General features: G+C 48.1%; 1 protein-coding gene across 1 annotated transcript in view; it reads left to right on the forward strand.

The window, feature by feature from the left end:
* The window catches only part of GRIN2A (glutamate ionotropic receptor NMDA type subunit 2A), a 405,170-nt gene that overhangs the window by 297,960 nt on the left and 86,823 nt on the right, over nucleotides 1-20,387 (forward strand). Inside the window, exon 6 of the mRNA XM_070065018.1 lies at nucleotides 17,322-17,527. Coding sequence (XP_069921119.1) covers nucleotides 17,322-17,527 — 206 coding nt within the window. The remainder of the gene's footprint in view (nucleotides 1-17,321; nucleotides 17,528-20,387) is intronic.

A 20,387-nucleotide genomic window follows, 5' to 3' on the forward strand; every position in this document is an offset into this window, starting at 1 on the left:
ACTCCTAGTTTCCATGTGTTACAGATATTGTTTCATTTTCCCCAGCCATTTAAACTTTTTTTTTTGACAGGCAGAGTGGACAGTGAGAGAGAGAGACAGAGAGAAAGGTCTTCCTTTGCCGTTGGTTCACCCTCCAATGGCCGCCACGGCCAGCGCGCTGCGGCCAGCACACCACGCTGAATCAATGACAGGAGCCAGGTACTTCTCCTGGTCTCCCATGGGGTGCAGGGCCCAAGGACTTGGGCCATCCTCCACTGCACTCCCTGGCCACAGCAGAGAGCTGGCCTGGAAGAGGGGCGACCGGGACAGAATCCGGCGCCCTGACCCGGACTAGAACCCGGTGTGCTGGCCCCGCAAGGCAGAGGATTAGCCTAGTGAGCCGTGGTGCCAGCAATTTAAACTTTTTTTTCCTTTTAAGGGCAGAGATCCAGAAAGCCAGAGGGAAATCTTCCATCTATTGGTTCACTCCTCAAGTGCCTGCAAAAGCCAGGGCTGGGCCAGACTGAAGCCAGGAGCTGGAATCTCATTCCAGTTCTCCCATAGGAAGGACAGGGACACAGCTACTGAGCCTGCTGCATCCCCAGGTGTGCATTAGCAGGGAGCTGGAATTTGAAGTGGAGCCAAGACTCAAACTCATACATTCTGATACTGGATGCAGGCAACCCAAGTGGCATCTTAACCACTGTACCAAACAACCACCTCCTTTCTAAATACTTAGACATGGAAAATCCGGGGCAGACGTAGTGACTCAGCAGATTGAGCTACCACTTGGGATGCCCGTATCCCACATTGGGTGCCGGGAATCAAGTTCTGCCTCTGCTTCCAGTCCAACTTCCTGCTGATGCACCAGGGAGACAGCAGATGCTGACTCGAGTACTTGGGTCCCTGCCACCCATGGGAGAGACCAAGATGAAGCTCCTGGATCCTGGCTTCATCCTGGCCCAGCCCTGGCTGTTGTGGGTATTTAGGGAGTGACCTAGTAAATGCAAGATCTCTGTCCCTCTCTCTGACCTTCTGCCTTTCAAATAAATAAATAAAACTTAAAACAGGAAAATAAAATGGGCCAGTGCCGCGGCTCACTAGGCTAATACTCCGCCTGTGGCGCCGGCACCCCAGGTTCTAGTCCTGGTTTCTCCTCTTTCAGTCCAGCTCTCTGCTGTGGCCTGGGAAGGCAGTGGAGGATGGCCCAAGTGCTTGGGCCCTGCACCCACATGGGAGACCAGGAGGAAGCACCTGGCTCCTGGCTTCAGATCGGCACAGTGCGCCGGCCGTAGTGGCCGTTTGGGGGGTGAACCAACAGAAGGAAGACCTTTCTCTCTGTCTCTCTCTCTCTCTCTCACTGTCTAACTCTGCCTGTCCAAATAAACAAACAAACAAACAAACAAGAAAATAGGAAATCCGTTCTCAGTTTGTGAGCCATAGAAAAGGGTTTACCCTCGGGCTGGAGTCTGCTTGCTAGCCCCAGATGTGGGGTTTATTTGCTGCTGAGTTGCCAATGATAGGTGTTTGTGGCACAGAAATAGGCACTCAAGGAACATTTGTTGAATCAATGAAGCAGTGAATCAATGAAATCCTTCACTGAGTGGCGAGGCCTACAGAATAGCTTTGATTATTGATCGCAACTCTCGGACTAACCAGGAATCTTGGAATTCTGCCGTTGACTACAGTGTGTGTGAATCTGGGAAGTTCTGCTCTAAGGTGACTCATTTCGTAAGCAGCATAACTGAATCTGGGTCTTCCGACTGCAAACACAGGGTTCTGTTAAGCTGCAGGGTTTGTCAGCGAAGTCCAGCAGGAGAAGCAATGCTGAGTAGCTGCTAGGCTGGTCACCAGGCTTCTTATGTCCTCCCAGTAACCCCATGGGGCTCTGGAAAATTATTGATCACTGTTAGAGATGGGGATAATTGGTTTGGGGAAAATTGGGTAGATAGCTGGGAGTTACCTAGGCTCAGTTTTCCGGAATGTTCAACCCATTGGAATTGTCCCATGTCCTCCTACCCCCTCCTAATAATGCTTTTAACAGTGGGCAAAGCTGTGGCTAAGCTTATTACCAATTCCTCACCATTAAATCTCCTGTTGGCTTTAGTATTTCACAGGATCCTCTTTGCTGAACTAGTTTAGGAGTCTGCCAAGCCTAGAGCAAAGTAGTTTTGGGGCCAGAGCTGAGCAAACAGAAATTATTGTCAAAAATACCATTTTATCTAAGGAGAAGTGAAGTTCCGATCACTGTGCATTTCATCATAGCAGTGGATTTTACCCATGCACAAGGGCTTAGGTTAGCTTCCCCATAGTAGCTAGCAGGGCCCCAGGCACCAACCCTTGGCTCTCCTTTTCATTTGTCAGGAGGCTAACACTCATCTCAAAGATTTAAATTTATTATTTTGCCCCAGATACAGAACAAATGCCCATTGGAGACCTGACAGCAAGTTTCAAACCCTTCAACTTTGACCTGCCAATAACTTTTCGTGGGTGAGAGAATGAAATGCTTTCCACTGATCGATACCCGCAGGCCCTATAACTTTATTTTAAAACTCTGCAGGCACCATCAATGAGGTTACCTTTGAATGTTCAGGGCTGAGATCCAAATGGAATTGGCTTTTTAACATAATGCTGAGTGAGGAAATCCATCAGCCTCCGGCCTGTTACATCCCTCCAGTCGGGTTTGATGCATTGAAGTCTTCTGCTTCCTCGGTCTGCAATTTAATTACTCGGAACTTATCTCTTTCTATAAACTGTTACACACTCAGGCCAAATTTTTGCCAGGTTACAAGGTTTGCATGTTTAAAAAAAAAAGTTGCTGAAGACTAGGAGGAGGAGTCGTATCTGAGTTCCTGCTCGGCCTCATCCTGATGTCCTGGCTGGTGAGAATTAACTGACCATCCCGGAGTCTGGAAGTCCTCTCAGCAAAGGGCCCGACGATGCCTCTCTTGAACAGTTTCTAACTCTCATCGGCAACTCTGCCCAGGAACCCAGAGCTGCTAAATATTGTTCAGGTAAACACACCCAAGAGCTGTTTACTCTGCCAGATGGCAAATGGCATTTCATTTATTTTACAATTGGAAGCTACACCGATCTTTGAAATTTGCCCAGAAAAAGAACATTAGAAGGTCAAAGGAAAGCCTTTATTGTATTTCTAAATTGTCTTTGTGCAAATGTTAAAAATGATCATAGTTACTTACGACAGTTTTTGTGACAGAGGACCAACCTTGGTCAAGCTCTCATTCAGGATCTTGCACTTGCCTCTCCTGCCCCCGATCTGGTGTTTGTGGCTGCCCCGTTTCCTTCACTTCTCCTCCTCCTCCTGAAGTGCTTTCTGCAAACCTGTGTGCATCCAGGGTTTCTCCTCCAAGGCAGAAGCCCTTTAAGGAGGTCAACCAAGTTTGTGCTTGGGTTTAAGTAATAACAGATGCAACGATGAGAAAGAATTGTGTTGCCTTGGCTGTCAGCCTTTCAGATACAAAGGGAAGAAGGACTCCTCCCTTCCAGGCCCTTATGTAATGGACAGAGATCACTACAGAGGCGAAGAAGACTCATCAGCCGTTAGAGCTTTAATTACACTCCTCTGGGTTGAAATCCCCACATTACCTAATTGTCACGCAGTTCGCGTTTGAGCGGTTGATTTCTTCCCTCTTATCTATTATTCTAATCGCTATTTGGATGTCTGTGCTCCTCGTGGTGGAATTCAACCCCAAGCCTGCAAAGTGCAGCTCATTGCAGCTCTGCCATTAGAGACGTTTTCCGCGGTGAACCCCAGGGCGCTGAAAAGAACCAGTTCATCTGCAGACTGAGGAAGCACAACGGCCAGGCATGAAAGCAAGCGGCAGGCCCACCTGGGGCTGCAGGGACAGCAAACCCCATGCCTCCCCTCCCAAGAGGGAAAAAGCTATCCACCCACGCTGGGAGCCAGACGCCAGGTGTCTCGGCTCCCAGGGCATTACTCTGTCCGCTGCAGGGTGCTAATTGTCCTCTTCCCAACTGATCCATGGAACATTCCCACAACAAAACTGCTTATGCTTCCCAAAGCAAGGAGGGTGGCAACCTTGGGAATATCAGACAGTGTTAATGCCCAGGCTCTGAAGTCTGAGGGCCTGAGCTCGGATTCCAGAGCTACCGCGTGGTGCGGGGTCTTGGGCGACTCACTTTTCTAGTTGCCTGGATCTATAAAGTGATGATAAGCATGGTCTTTACCCTACAGGGTTGTGGAGGTGAAATCAGTCTGCTGGCACGATTATATTTATCAATTATTTAATAATTATTTTCACAGCCCACGGAGGGCTGACTGATGGAGAAGTTATACAATGAAGAACTCCCAAGAGCATGTTAAAAAAAATAGTGGTTATGAAAGAGCTCCTTTTGTGCTGATTTTTCAAGTCTCTGATGTTATGCCATTCTAACGTGAACCCAAAAATGAGCAACACTATTAAGGGTTTAGCTAATTAACAGAACACATCACTTTCAAGAGCACACAAAGATTTAAAAGCAAACCAAGGAAATGAGACTTCGATCTATCTCCGGGGACCTGAGAGCAGAGGTATCCTGGAAGACTGGAGATTATAAATGAGCTCCGGAAGAAAATGGCAGCTCCTCATTCTAAAGACTTTCACTTTTAAATTTGAATTGGTACAAGCATTAAGCTCTTCTGGGGTTGGCTGAGCCTCAGGAGAATGGAAGCAGAAATGCAGGTTGTTTGTGGAAAAGATCCAAACACAGCTCCGGGAATGATCGAATCAGCACTGGGCTCGAAGACCGATGACCCTGTTGGTCACAAAGATAGTCGCTTATCCTGAGACCAACTAGGTTAGGAAGGGGGAAAAAACCAACTGTGCCAATGTGAGCTGTGTTACAATTAGGAAATTCTGAAATTTCAACAGAGAGGAATTTAATTAAGGCTCTAATAGCTGATTAAACTCATTTAGGTCTGCTGGCAATTGCCATTGGTTATGTAACCCAAGGAAGGGTTTCCATCTTAGGCTGCGTTGAGTCCTGCCTGCAGCCCTGGGCAGAATCCCCTGCGCTTCTCAAGATAGGGTTCTTAGACCACCCAGAGCAAAATGAGCTCAGCTGCTGGTAGAAGAGGCCGAATCCCAGATCTCATAGCCCTGACTCCGCAGAGACCCAGGAGCCTGCATTCTTATTCAGTCCTCCAGGACAGCCTCTTGGTCACGCCGGTCTCATCATCCCACTCAAGACAGCACGTGAGAAGGAAGCAGGCACCTTGCCTCTGTACCTGGAAGACAGTTCTTGGTCTCACTCTGCCAGTGGCCATCTGAGGCCCCATTACATCCGAGACAAAGCAGGTTTGACCCACACCTACTTTTCAGCATTTTTTTTAAAATAGAAATTGTTCACATATACCATGCAGGAGAAAACTGAATTAATTCCAAAGTGACATTTGGTTTCGGCGGACTGGCTGTGTTGGATGAAGTTGGATCAGGCATTGGTTAAAACGTCCAGCGCTGAAGTCAAGTGCAAGATGCTCCAGACAGAGTGCATCTCGACTCGACTTCAAGCCACTGCTGTGGCTCAGACATCCTCATTATGGTTTCCAGAAGTTTGATTACAAATTCAGATCAGTTTTGGGGTTGGAAGCAGCAAATCAAGACCCAGAATTACTTGTGTGTAAACCTGCTATCAGCTTGTTTGTGTGTCAGGGTGTGCGCGCAGAGGCATGGAGATGATCTTAATCGATGATGCTGCTTATGCTGAATACAGACATTAAAGCGTTTCACATTTCCTTCATGGCCATTCATCTCGTGTCCTTTCGAGGACTCCTCGCTCCAGGTGGAGAGAAATTGTCCTCGTGTTGCTTTGTTTTGCCTCCTCGACTTCCGTCTTCCTGAAGAGTTAATTACTTCTGTTTTCTCCAACTTGGGAACAAATCACCACTTATTGTCTGCAGTGTGCTGTTCCCCAGCGTTTTTCACACGCGGAGTGTTTGTTGTAAGGCCAGTTTCCCCCTCGGTTATGAAATCAGGCGATGAGTGAATCGGGTCCAGCCACGCCTGAGTGCAGACAGGGTGAACTCTGCTGCCTGCGTCGTTTCTAATAAATGTCCTCTCTGGTTTTTAATTTTGCAATCCCTGTTGTCTTGTCTCCAAGGACAGGAGCTGAGTAAACAGGCAACCACCTTCTTTTAACTTAGAATTCTAAGTAAAACCTGAGGCTACACTGCAGTCAGAAGCGAGTTCAATTCAGCAAATATTTACTGAGCTGGCTTGTGAGTCGCTACATCCAACACGGGGGGCGTGGCTCTGGAAGATCGCGATAGTCTACGGTGCCGTTATTCAGGGCAAACTCACCCCTTGCCAGTATACAGTTGGTCTCTGTTCTGTTGCTGTCACTGGGAGAGCTCTTAAGTCTGCCACCTTCATGCAGCTGCCTCGTAACCCATTGCTCTGCATTTGGTCTTTTAGCCGCAAACCCTTTCTCTGTTCCAACCCTTTGATTAAAAGTCTTCAGGGAGTCGCTACCTGCCTCAGTTGCCCACCGGATAAAGGTAACCCCCTTAACAACAGGCACACCAGCTCGCTTGGTCTGGTTTGTGTTTGGAAGCCACTTCCTGCTGCAAACATCTGTGATTCCTCTCCAGGACAAGGCCGTCTTCTATATAGCAGCAGCCCACGCATCTCCACAGCATGGTGCTGATCTCACCGGATTGCTGCTGAGCTGTGACTTCTCTCTCTATCTCTCTCTTTCTCTCTCTCTCTTTTCAAAGATTTATTTATTTATTTGAAAGTCAGAGTTACACAGAGAGAAGGAGAGGCAGAGAGAGATAGAGAGGCTTCTATCCGCTGCTTCATTCCCCAGATGGCCGCAACAGCCGGAGCTACGCCCATCCGAAGCCAGGAGCCAGGAGCTTCCTCAGGGTCTCCATGAAGGTGCAGAGGCCCTAGGACTTGGGCCATCTTCTACTGCTTTCCCAGGCCATAGCAGAGAGCTGGATGGGAAGGAGCAGCCGGGTCTCCAACCAGCGCCCATATGGGATGCCAGCACTGCAGGTGGTGGCTTTACCTGCTATGCCACAGCGCCAGCCCCTTGACTTCTCCTCTCAAACCCAACTGGAAACCTTGAGGAGAGGGACAGTCCTCTGAGAGCTGCTCACCATTGTAATGTTCCTAGATCAGAGAAAATCCCCAACAAACAAGTGTGTTTAGTTCTTGAATGAGTGCTTGAGGGGGAAAGAGAATGTTCTAGAGGTATAGGACATACAGAAATGAATTCTAGCTGGTAAATTAGGCTTCATGGGAGAATGGGCTTTTGCGTTAGGCCTGACAAAAATGGGCAGGGCATCAATAGGTAAAGATGGAAAGGAAAAGGAGTTCTACAGAGAAGACAGTGTAGGCAAGTGAGTGTTTTCAGAGTGTTTGGTAAAAAGTATATGCATCCTTGTAGTCTAATATAAGTGTATATATGTGTGGTGGGTGCATTGAGGTGAGTATATGTGTATATATCTGTGGTTGTGCACATGTGTGTGGGTATGAGTGTCCTTGTATTTGTAAATTGTGAGTCTGAGCAGACATTGTACCTGCATGTAGGTATGTGTTTCATATGGGTTTATGTATACATATGTAGGTTTATAATACAACATGTGTATACGTTTATGCATGTTTAATTGTGACAGGAGGAACAAGTGTATGTGTGTATGAAGACATGCATGTATATGTTTTTGTGTGAGAATATGATAAGGTATGTGAGAGAGAACGAGAGAGAAAGAGTGAGGATGAAGTGGCCTGCATCTACAATACAGAGGAGGCCTTACTGCAAAGGAGAAATTGGTTTGGTTTCAGTAGAATATGAGTCATGGAAGAGTTTGAGCAGGGGTAGATCTGATTTTGGAGTTAACATATGTTTTTAGGGGGTGGCTTTGGAGAGCGGGAGACAAGTTATGAGATATTTTAATTGTTTCTTCTAAGCATTTCCTAAGTAGATCAAACAAGATCAAAGACTCCTATCTCTTTGAAAGAAGAGCCATAGACATCTATTAACCTAATTCTCCAACAGCCTTTTGCAGGCTGTGTGGCATCTCTGCATTTATCCAGACACGAAGGGGTGGATATGAACTGGAAAAAACACATTTTCTGGGGAGGAAGTCATCTGTGTTCTGTGGGCTGAACCTTTTGCTAAGGAATAACTGCCCTTTCACAAAACACTTTCTAGGAGCTGAAGAGCGGTCAGCTTGCCAAAAGCCCTGTATTTAGGTTTTCTTAATAAGGATGGAAAAAAATCATTACAAAGTGAATTTCCCCTTTTTGTATTTCTTTTTAGCAAAATAACTTTTCTTCATCAGAGGTCAATTTTGCTTTGTCCTCAAAATTTTAGTGTATTTTCTGAAAATACTCAAAAGTTTAACACAAAAATTTGGCTTATTTTGAAGGTAAAGTTTTTTCCCCTCCCACACAGCCTATTCAGGTGAATTGGGGACTATTTTTAACTGCAAAAATATTCATGATAGAGATAAAAGCTTTCTCTTGCATCTAGGAGTTTATAAGAATTAAAATAGTGCTGTGACTGCTACCTAATATAACTGCCCCTGAATGCCAACTTTGCTGTTGTAGGAACTCAAGCAATGCCATCGTCATTTTATTGCTCTCATCTCTCCAGTTCTTAGTTCAGTATTCATTCTCCAATAGGTTATTCTGTCACGACCGCCATTTCCTTAGAGCTCCAGGGAAAATCTCAGGGAAAACTCTCATTGGTTCAGATTTGGTCACATGTATATTCCTGAGCCAATCACTGTGTCTGGGGAACTAAAATGGCTAGATAAAAGGTATGTGTCTTTTCAAAATCAAAAAGCAGATGTCTCTCTAGGGGAAAATCAATAGGCTACATTTTTTAAAAAGCGGGCAGTGGGTGAATACCAGGTAAGTATCAAGGAGCACTTTCATGGAGTTAAGACATGAGATAGTGTGAGATCTCCTTCAAAACTTTCTCTCCCCGTTGATTTCAACAACAACCAAATACCACATAGCGCAGGGTCGTTCATTGCTCTGTGTGCTCTGCATATGGTACCTGACTTCATTCTCCCAGCAGCCCTGTGAATTGTCACCATCCCATTTCTCAGATGATGGAACTGAGGCAATCCAACTGGCACAGCTTGTAAATGGTCGACCGAGGGTGGTGGGCTCCAGGGTGCACGTTCCTACCAACTCTTCCACTTTCTCTCTGTGAGTTTGTTATTTGAAAAACAAAACAAAACAAAAAAAACTCTTTTGAATACACTTTTTAGTTTCAAATAGTTCTTAAAAATTGTGAAAACAGTACAGTGAGTTCTGTTTCACTTCACACCCGATTTCTCCCGTTATTAACATCTGATATTGCCCTATTATGGTATATTTATCACAACTAATGAACCCACTGACACATTATTACTAACTAAAGCCAGTGTTTTGTTTGGATTTCCTTAGTGTTTATCTAATCTACCACTTCACCCCCCATTTTTCCTTTTGTGTACTGGTGTCTGACCCGGGACACCACAGTATTCTTTGCTGTGGTATCTCCTTGGTCCCCTCTTGGCTGTGCTGCTTCTTGGACTTTCTTGGTTTTGATGACCTTGAGAGCTTGGAGGAGTGCTGGCCACATTTTTTCTAGAATGCCATTAAACTGAGATTCGTCTGATAGTTTACTTGTTGTTAGCACTTACGGGTTTTGGGAGGAAGACCAGTGTGCCATTGTCACCACATCATGTCAAAGACACGTATTCCAACTGACTGTGGACGTTGACTGAGCCTCTGGCTGAGGTAGTGTTTTTGCTAAACTTCTTTGTTACATAGTTAATCCTTTTTTCCCCAGAAAAATTCCTCTAGTTGCATTTCTTCAGTGATTTAAAAAAATATGAGTCTGGACTCAAGTTCTCCTTCTACCGCTCTCAAGCCGTGTGCACTTGGACACGTTACTGGAATCCATGCCTCAGTTTTCTCATCTATGAAATGGGGATGATAAAAGTAGCATGTTAGCATGTTACTCTTGAGTCTGTTTTTAGGATTAAGTGAGTTAATATTTAAAGCTCTTAGAAAATCAGAGACTTGCTTTTGGCATCGTAGGCCATCCTCAGAACCACTCTGTGAGGTTGGCACCTTTCAAACATGGATAGACCAATTTTCCAGGAGGGGAGTGACGATTAAGCAGTGTTCTCAATTCATCCTAAGTTTTGGTTCCCGCTGTGACCTTTATCATGTGTCCTGAGCAGGACACTTACATTCTTTAAACCTGTTTCCTCATCATGTATGATGAGTTGCTGTGAAGACTGAGTTGTAGAAGGCATGAAAATCCCTCAGCACTGTTTCTGAAAACACACAGTACAGCCTCAGTCAATGTTAACAATCAGCTTGGTCATCGCTGTCCCCAGTCCCACAGCTAGCACCTGGCCATGTCAGGATTTGAACTCACGCTTCTCTGTAGAGAACGAGGAACGGCCAGCCTTGAGTGAAGCCTCAGATCTGGGTCCACAGGCTCTTTGCAGTGTGAACTTCTAACCAGAAAGGCCAGTGTTGGTCCCATTCCTCACCCCTCCGTCTTCTGGCTTGGTTTTCTGAACCATCCTGCCACTTTCTTCAGAGACACAGGCTTCACTTGGCTCCTGTCTGTTTTTTCTCCCAGCTGTCTTAATGTGTGGCTGCTACCCAGAATTAAATGGCAAATGAAAAGTGCTGACTTTACCCCCACCTTCTGATGATCTACTCCTCACCTAAATCCCAAATCAGGAAAGAGTTGGCAGGGACTGGGGGTTTGCAACCTGTTTCTGTCCTTTGCACAGAGCCTTGGATCTGAAAGACCCTAGAGATCAGCTAGTGCAAACCTACTCCTCCCCCTCACTCTTGGTACAGGTGGGGTGGCTGAGAGCCAAACAAGGAGATTCAAGTCCAAGGGGAGCCATGACAGGATCCCAGGTCTGTGACTTCCTCAAGTCAGTGCTTCTGCCGCAAGGGCTCATCATTCTTCCCCGTGAGGTTTAATGAATACTAAAGCGATGACAATAGAAGCACAGGTGGAGAACTTTCTGTGTGTTCAGAGATGTTTGCTGTCATTATCTCGCTTATAAACAAAACATATGAATCGAAACTGCTGTTCCCACCTTATTATTGAGAGAACTGAGGTCCAGAAAGATTACGTGACTTGCGCAAGGCCACACAACTCAAAGATTTTGGCCTGTCTGGTCTCCGAGCCTCTGGCATTCACGATTGTGAACCGGTCTTTCTGAGCCGTGTGAGGAAGAGAGAAGAGGGGCTGTGCAGAAGGGAGCTTGATCCCTGATGTCACAGGCAGCCATATGTGCACATACAAGTGCACACATCTGGTACACGTGCATCCGTGTGCCTCCCTTTCTCGGTCATGGATAAATCCAACCAGGATTGTCTCAGGGTTCCAGGAACCGCTTTTCTCTTTAACTCCAGAAATAGGAGCATGTGGTCGACAGGCAGTCTCACTTCACTTGCCCTGATGCAGTGCAAACTGGCCCCGGAAGTGCTGCTGGAGGAGAAGTGGTGCAGCCCTGGTATGGCTCACTCCTCGGCGTAGCTCACGGGAGTCAGTCCTGCTGACCTGAGTGTGCTGTGCACCATGATGGAAAGCACTAGGAACAAGAAGGAAGTCTAGGTCAGGGAATAGTGGGGGAGTCACCACTGGGTCACAGGTGGGGGCAGGGAGCGTGCCATCTTCAGAATGCACTGGGTTCCTCTGTCTGTTTTGGACATAGCAGCGCAAGAATGGTGCTTGGAGCATGCATTTCTTTTTTCTTTTTTCTTTTTTTTTTTTTTTGACAGGCAGAGTGGACAGTGAGAGAGAGAGAGACAGAGAGAAAGGTCTTCCTTTGCCGTTGGTTCAACCTCCAATGGCCGCCGCAGCCAGCGTGCTGCGGCCGGCGCACCACGCTGATCCAAAGGCAGGAGCCAGGTGCTTCTCCTGGTCTCCCATGGGGTGCAGGGCCCAAGCACTTGGGCCATCCTCCACTGCACTCCCGGGCCACAGCAGAGAGCTGGCCTGGAAGAGGGGCAACCGGGACAGAATCCGGTGCCCCGACTGGGACTAGAACCCAGTGTGCCAGCGCCGCAAGGCGGAGGATTAGCCTAGTGAGCTGCGGCACTGGCCGAAGGAGCATGCATTTCAATGCCTGTCCAATGACTGTGGACCCTCAGTTCAGGGCTTACTTCCATTCTATCTTGCCTTCTCCTTGAACCCTTCCAAGTGGCTGGAGTCCTTTTTTACATGGTCAATGTTGTTTGACTTTGTTTGTTCTCGGTGGGGAAGTTTGATATCAAGAGGCAAGTCAGAGAGCTGACCTCAGTGGCTCTGAGACTGGGAGGCTGATGTTGAAGAAAGAGCAAGGGAGAACATACTAGAACTTCTTGCTTAGGGTTCAAGATTCCATAGCTGAAGCACACGTGGACACTGGATCATTCTGCTAGCATCTTCTGACTCAAGGCATTTACAAAAAGTCCAGGCTTGATGTTTACTTATTCTGCCATCAGCTACCCATTAACTCCTTCCATCTGCCAGGCCCTGACCTTGACACTGTGGACCTAGAAACTGATCATCATATGTTATATGACATATCGTTTGATATTTATTTGTCCTATAAAACATCTCTGCTAGATAGGGAGATCACAGTCTGATGACTGTTAAACGTGTGCAGACACAGACTATTGAGGCACAATATTGTTCAGCAAATGAAGGTGAGATAAATAAATCAAGAATTTGTAGAGGCTGGTGCCACGGCTCACTAGGCTGATCCTCCGCCTGCGGCGCTGGTACCCCAGGTTCTAGTCCCGGTTGCTCCTCTTTCAGTCCAGCTCTCTGCTGTGGCCCGGGAGTGCAGTGGAGGATGGCCCAAGTGCTTGGGTCCTGCACCCGCATGGGAGACCAGGAGGAAGCACCTGGCTCCTGGCTTCAGATTGGCGCAGTGCCGGCCGTAGTGGCCATTTAGGGGGTGAACCAATGGAAGGAAGACCTTTCTCTCTGTTTCTTTCTCTCTCTCTCTCTCTCTCGCTAGCTCTGCATGTCAAAAAGAAAAAAGAATTTGTAGATAAAATTCTATGATAACTGAGATTTCCTTGATATAATTTGGGGGAATGGGTGGGAGTATAAATCATACAACACTGGCCATGAGTTAGCAATGAGTTAGCAATCATTGATGCGGTTTCTGGAAGCATGGAGGTTCATTATTGCCATCCTACTTTTGTTACAAGTTAAAAGTTTCCACAGTGGGCGTTTGACACGGTGGTTGGGCTGTCCCTTGGAATGACTGTGTGATGTACCTTAGTGTCTGGGGTTGAATCCCATTTCCACTCTGTAGTCCGGCTTCCTGCTGATACACAGCAGTGTATCAAACACAGGCTATTGAGGCACAGTATTGTTCAGCAAATGAAGGTGAGAAGTAACAGTGGTGACTCAAAGAACTGGGCCCTTGCCACCCATGTGTGGAAGACCTGGATTGAATTTTGGGCTCCTGCCCTTAGGCTAGCACAGCCCTGTCTGTTGCAGGCATTTGGGGAATAAGCTAGCGGGTGGGAGATCTTCTTTTGTCTGTCTGTGTCTCACTGCCTTTCAACTAAAATGAAAATAAATCAATGGAAATTTTAAATATTGCCGTAATTAAAGAGGAAGAAGGAAATGGATTAAGGGGCATACTTGGGCACTTATCCAGGATGAGCTCTGTTGGGTGATGGCCTAGACCTTCTGTCTTGGTCCTTGAGGTCGCTGATCCAGAATCCCACTGGCTGCGTGGCTGGTAGACCCCGGAATTGACATCTCATGGTTCTGCAGGCTGGGAAGTCGGAGATGAGGGAGCCAGCGGATCCTGGTCCTTCCTCCTGTTGCGCTGCAGCTGCCTGCGTGCTGCACCCTCACGGGCAGGGCCTCTTGGCTGAGGGCTCCAGCAGCATTCCGTGTGTGTCTAGTGACTGGCGTGGGAGTTCACGTCTTCTCTCTTCTGCTGTCCCCCAGAAGCCCCCTCCTGATGTCATCGCATAGGGACCAGACGTCAAGATATGAGTTTGGAGTGGGCACCAATAGTCTGTAGAAAACTTTGAGGGTAACTCCCAGTTCTAACTTGGATCCCCAAGACTGCGCATGACCTGGTCCCTGCCTGTCCAGAGAAATCGCACTTCCTCTGAACCCACAACCAACTGCTCCTGCTGCTCTGTTCCGCTTCGTCCTGGGTTTCCATTCTCAGCTGGAATGCCACCTCCTCTGGGAAGCTTGCTGTGGTTTCTTTTCTCCTATAGGTTCTCATAGACCCATATTTCATTTCTTCTTCCCAGTTTGTATAAGGTATATTTTTGTGTAATTATTTGATTGAGTTTTTTTATTTGTATTATTTTTTTGGACAGGCAGAGTGGACAGTGAGAGACAGAGATACAGAAAGAAAGGTCTTCCTTTGTCATTAGTTCACCCTCCAATGGCCGCCGTGGCCAGTGCGCTGCAGCTGGCGCACCACGCTGATCTGAAGCCAGGAGCCAGGTGCTTCTCCTGGTCTCCCATGGGGTGCAGGGCCCAAGCACTTGGGCCATCCTCCACTGCACTCCGGGCCATGGCAGAGAGCTGGCCTGGAAGAGGGGCAACTGGGACAGAATCCAGTGCCTGGGCTGGGACTAGAACCTGGTGTGCCGGCGCCGCAAGGTGGAGGATTAGCCTGTTGAGCCACGGCGCCGGCCTTGATTGAGTTTTTTAAAAAATTTATTTTATTTGAAAGGCAGAGTTACAGAGAGGGGGATGCAGAGGTGGAGAGAGAGAGAGAGAGAGATCTTCCATCCATTGGTTCACTCCCCAAATGGCTGCAATGGCTGGAGCTGGGCCAGTCCAAAGCCAGGAGGCAGGAGCTTCTTCCACTTCTCCCGTGTAGGTGCAGGGGCCCAAAAACTTGGGCCATCTTCCACTACTTTCCCAGACACATTAGCAGGGAGCTGGATTGGAAGTGGAGCAGCCAGGACTTGAACTGGCACTGAAACGAGATGCTGGCCCTTCAGGTGGCAGCTTAACCCACCATGCCACAGCACCAGGCCCAGTGTCTTCTTAATTAACATAAACATTCTGTGTGAGCAAAAACTTCATTGCTCCTATTATGGTATCCTGAGAGTCCAGCACAGCGCTCATAGCCACAGAAAAAATACTCAGGGAGTGAATGGGTCTCTGTCAAAGCTGCCTGCAAAAATTGGATTCAGTTACAGTGTCTCATAGATAGGAACATAGGAGGAGAGGGATAAGAGTGTCCATTATAGCCAATTTGGTGTATGACATTTTGTGGATGGGATTTTGGGAGTGGCGGGGGCGGGAGACTTGGAGAAGGAGCTAAGAGTTCCCGGGATTGAGGACACGGTTTGCACAATGGCGAAAGCTCCAGATGAAGTTCTCTCTGCCCACTACTTGTCTGCATCCCCCTTGGCTGACCTACAGGTATTACTTGACATGTCAGGAGCGGGGAGTGCAACTTGGAGGATTTAGGAGGTTATTGCAGTCTGGGAACTCCTAAGCCTTTGGTCTCCCCCACTCCCTGTCCCTCTCCCCAGACCGGCTTCGGCTGGAACTTTGGCTATGAAATCCCGAGTGTAATGTGGTCAGTGGCATCACCGGAGGTTCTGCTGGCTACGCAGCCTTTGCCTTAGTTTGTCTTGCCTCGGGGCGTTAGGAGCCCAGCGTGCCAGGCAGGTCGGGTTTTGTGGCTACTGCAGCTCAGTTACTGTAGCTCAGCTAGCAGAAGCATCCTGCACAGAGTCAGAAAGCACCTTTAGGTTCAGACTCCTGGCGCCCTGCTCGCCCACGATTCATTTCTGGTGACGCTGATGTTCCTGGTGGGGTGGGAAAGAGTCACGGCCGCCCAGACGAGCCTGGACTAGCCGCTTAGCTTTTCAGACTAAGGTGCTCTCCCAGAGGTTACTGTCACAAACACAGCGCTGACCCGCGGTGTCAAGCGACCGCGTGCGGGAGCAGGAGCAGGAGGAGGAAGGAGACGGCGCCGGGCAGGGCGGCTCTTTCTCGGTGTGTGTGAGCAGTGCCAATAAGCTGTCAAATAAAATTAAAGTTCAAAACATACAGCCTTCAATTCGCTTTCACCGAGACGCCGACTGCCGCTCCGAGGGCGCACAATCGATTCTGTTTTGACAGGTCTTGATGTACGCTAAGCAGTCACGGTCTCCATCCTGTGCTGGATTATACAAGTTCACCTGAATCTGCAGCTTAAGTGCAAGCATATGAGGGGCTGGAATGAGCTCCTTTCCTCTCCTGCTCTGTCCCCTCTTCTCCTGGTTCTCATCTCCGTTTCCTCTTTCTTCCTCTTCCTTTTTTCTCAGCAACTTTCCAGATTTCTCCTTTTAATTTTACCTGCTGAATATTTGCTGCATGCTTTTGCTTTTCCCGCACTGCCTTATTTAATTCTCATGAAGAAGGTGGGATTGTGTCCATTTTACAGGCGGGGAAACAAAGCTCTCAGTGATTAAGAGTGTGCCTAGAGTACTTCAGTTAGAATGAAGCTATTTCAGTGAGTTCCTAGAAAATGAAGTCCAAAGATAAGTTGATTTTGTTGCAGAAATCTTTGAATTCCACAACATAGTTTTTTTTAATAATAGACATTTTCATGAAATTTTTTGAAGACCCCTCGTATGTATGCATGTCAAAATTTTTATACCAAAATGGATTTTTTTTCAGAGCAGGCATTTGGTGCAGCAGTTAGGTCACTGCTTGGGACACCAGCATTGCTTTTGGAGGGCCGGTTCAAGCTGGTTTCCAACCCAGCATCCTGCCATTGTGCATCCTGGGAGACAGCGGGTGATGGCTCAAGTGCGTGGGTCCCTGCCACCCACATGGGAGACCTGGATGGGACTCTGGTCTCCTCCCCCTCAGCCTGACCCAGCCTTGACTGTGGTGGACGTCTGGGAAGTCTGCCCTTCAAATGCAATGGAAATAAATAAATAATTTCAGAATAAGTTTATCCTTTAATTCTACTTCCTGTAAACTTTTTGAAGCCCCCCTGTGAGGGGCAGAGCTGGGGATTTGGATGCAGACCTTGCTGATTCTTTTCAGAAGTCGTCGCTGTGTCTGTGATACCCGTGACCGTGAGCTCTGGCAGGACGCTGTGCTCTGGTGTCACTCCCAGACATGCACGTTCAGTTCCTCTGTGGAGGAGCTGGGGGGAACTGCAGCCCGATGCTCTGTTTTCTCTTTAGCCCCAGTTTGTCTTAACCCGTGAGCAAGTGCATGTGTTGAGGGAAGTAACAGGACAGCTCTTACGGCAGGTGGATTTCTGCTCTCGTGCCTTCCGTGGGGAAGGACTCTCCCTGCCAGAAGTCAGAGGCACAAGGCGGCACAGGTGTATCTCTGTGTTTGTGGTGCAGGTGGGCAAGTGGGAGAACCAGACCCTGAGCCTGAGGCATGCCGTGTGGCCCCGGTACAAGTCCTTCTCTGACTGCGAGCCCGATGACAACCACCTGAGCATCGTCACCCTGGAGGAGGCCCCCTTCGTCATCGTGGAAGACATCGACCCGCTGACTGAGACGTGCGTGCGGAACACGGTGCCCTGTCGGAAGTTCGTCAAAATCAAGTGAGTGCCAGGGAGTCCGGGTTCCGGATGTACCCACGCCTGTCAAATAGTGCAAATCACTGGTCACAACAGCAGCTGTCATTCAGTAACAAAACGTAATACAGAACACACTGTCCTGATAGCTATAGTGTAACAATGGGCTTATGTTTATGATTGCCTGGAGATGCACCAAGTTTACATCCGTTATATTCTCACAGCCGTATGAGGTGAGGGCTTTTGCTGTTGACAGTGGGTACAGTTGAGTTATGGGCAGGTTGGAGAACACGGCATAAGCCGTCCAGCTAGTACATGGGAGAGGTGCGGCTCACACACTGAGCTGGCTGACCCCAGCTGTGTTCTTACCCCTGGTGCTCAGTCAACCCCCAGCACCCTCAAGCCTCTCCTTAAAGGATTTCTTTTTAAACATTTTTCTGGTTTCCTCTCATTTCCGTCCCCTCCCTGGTGCGATCCCCTTCCTTTCGCCTGTTCTGTATCTCCCAGATCACGAGGTGGACACAGCTTGTGTATGATTTCCTGATGCTGTAGAGGTGGAGTCTGACCCTCTGACAGCAAGCCCACGTTGCATCCCTGCCATTTTCTCTTTTGTTAGGATTGAAAAAAGAACACAGACAGGTATATTAAGGGTTCTCTACAACCCGCAGACCACTTGGGGATGCAGAAAGCGCCACAGACGATTCCAAGGCCTGATTTATAGTCATTCCTAAAGCAAATGCAAGGCCAAATACCATCCGTTCACCCAAGGAAAAGGCCGACTGTCGGATGGTGGTATGTTTTTCTGAGTGTTTGCTTTTTACTGTAAAGGACAACTAGAACTCTCGGTCTAGTCCCTCCCTGCATGCCCTCAAGCTGGGCCAGCCTCCCTGCTTCTGCAGGTGCTCTGGGCCACCCCTGCCTCCATCCTGATCGCCTGTTTATCGTTTATGGTTTGTCTTTCCTCCTGCATAAGGAGCTACCTAAATACGGGTGGGTGTGGCCTTTAAATCTTCACCTCCTCAGTCAAGAGGGCAGAGCACGGGTCACCAAGGTCTACTGAGAGAACAGAGAATATGTGATCACTTTTACTGCCACGTTTCAAACTTCGGCCCCAGCGGTTGACAGACAAGATGCGATCCTCAATCTCAGGGCCGGGGCTCTAACTGTCTAACACATGATTGTTCAGTGTGATTACGAAGGCATATTTTGATTCGAAGAAAACTTTGTTAACAAGGTCACTAAATTGAGCCTCTTCAGAGTAGATCATGCAATAAATAAATTAGCCCCTCTAAGACTCAAGAAAGGGCAGGTGGGGATCCTTGTTTCAGGGATATGAATGTCTTAATACTTTTCCTGAATTCCTTTACAACTAAATGCCATTTTAGAATACTGTTCGAAATATTGTTATAAATGAAATATTTAAGAGTATTGTTGGAAATATTGTTAAATATTTATATTTAACAATATTGTTAGAAATGAAGTTTTCAAGAAAGAGAAATGTGTGCATGTCTATAAAACTCAGTTTATGTGTTAGGCATAGTGTTGGGCACAGGGACTGTATCAGAGAACAGGGAAGCAAAGACCTTATAGTTATAAAATGACTCAATAAGAAGGGACAAGCCTGGTGATGGTGTAAATGTGGCAGCGCAGTAGGGAAGTAAGCTGGGTATGTAGAGGTATGGGGCATGTATTGTCACACACAGGTAAGGTTGAAGGCTGTAGAGAAAGGATGAGAAGAGCCGGATGTGTGCTGGGCCGAGCGAGGAGCCCTCCAGGCAGAGGGCACAGCAGGTGCAAAGACCCCAGTGGGAGGATCAGCTTGGTGGTGGGAACACAGAAGGGAGTACAGTGCACGCTGGAGGGTCAGGGGCTGGAGGAGGATGGAGGGGGCAGTGACCCTGTGGGGAGGTCAGGGGATGGAGGGGACAGTGTGGGGAAGTCAGGGGCTGGGGGAGGGGACAGTGACAGTGTGGGGAAGTCAGGGGCTGGGGGAGGCTGGAGGGGGCAGTGACAGTGTGGGGAAGTCAGGGGCTGGGGGAGGCTGGAGGGGCAGTGACCGTGTGGGGAAGTCAGGGGCTGGGGGAGGATGGAGGGGCAGTGACCGTGTGGGGAAGTCAGGGGCTGGGGGAGGATGGAGGGGGCAGTGACAGTGTGGGGAAGTCAGGGGCTGGGGGAGGGGACAGTGACAATGTGGGGAAGTCAGGGGCTGGGGGAGGGGACAGTGACAGTGTGGGGAAGTCAGGGGCTGGGGGAGGATGGAGGGGACAGTGTGGGGAAGTCAGGGACTGGAGGAGGCTGGAGGGGGCAGTGCAGGGAAGTCATCAAAGGCCATTCTGATTTGGGTGGGTGTTGGGAGCCCTGCATGACCAGGTGGGGAAAGCAAGGAGCATAACTCCTGTGGGACAGCACCCTGTGTGTTTCAGCAGGGCACACGAGTGGCATCTTTTCTGCTTCACATAAGTTTACAGTCTGAAGATCAGAGGGCCTGGAGCTGAAAACAAGCACATCACCACATCCCAGCTTGCTTGTGTATGAAGTAAATGAGCCAAAATAAATGACTTCCTGTTAAAGAATTGACATTTTTACTGAACACTGTGAACAGCTTATCAGGTTCAAGCTCACATTATTTTGTTGTTGTTGTTCCTATAGGGAGGTGGCAGCTTGTGGCTTTGCCTTTCCTGCTTGAGAACATGAGTTTACTATGTACTATGTACTAAGCCTTTGACTTCCCTGGGAGCAATACAAAATTAGAGCTCAGGAATCCCAGTATTAGCATAGGTTAAAGCCATTGGATTTCCTAAATGTAGCATCTTGGAGCCAGGCTAATTGGTTGCAAGAAGGATTCCTGTTGGACAATATGACTGTATTTACTTGGTACTGCTTTTCC

The sequence above is a fragment of the Oryctolagus cuniculus genome, chromosome 19 (assembly GCF_964237555.1).
Source record: "Oryctolagus cuniculus chromosome 19, mOryCun1.1, whole genome shotgun sequence".
Classification (NCBI taxonomy): domain Eukaryota; kingdom Metazoa; phylum Chordata; class Mammalia; order Lagomorpha; family Leporidae; genus Oryctolagus; species Oryctolagus cuniculus.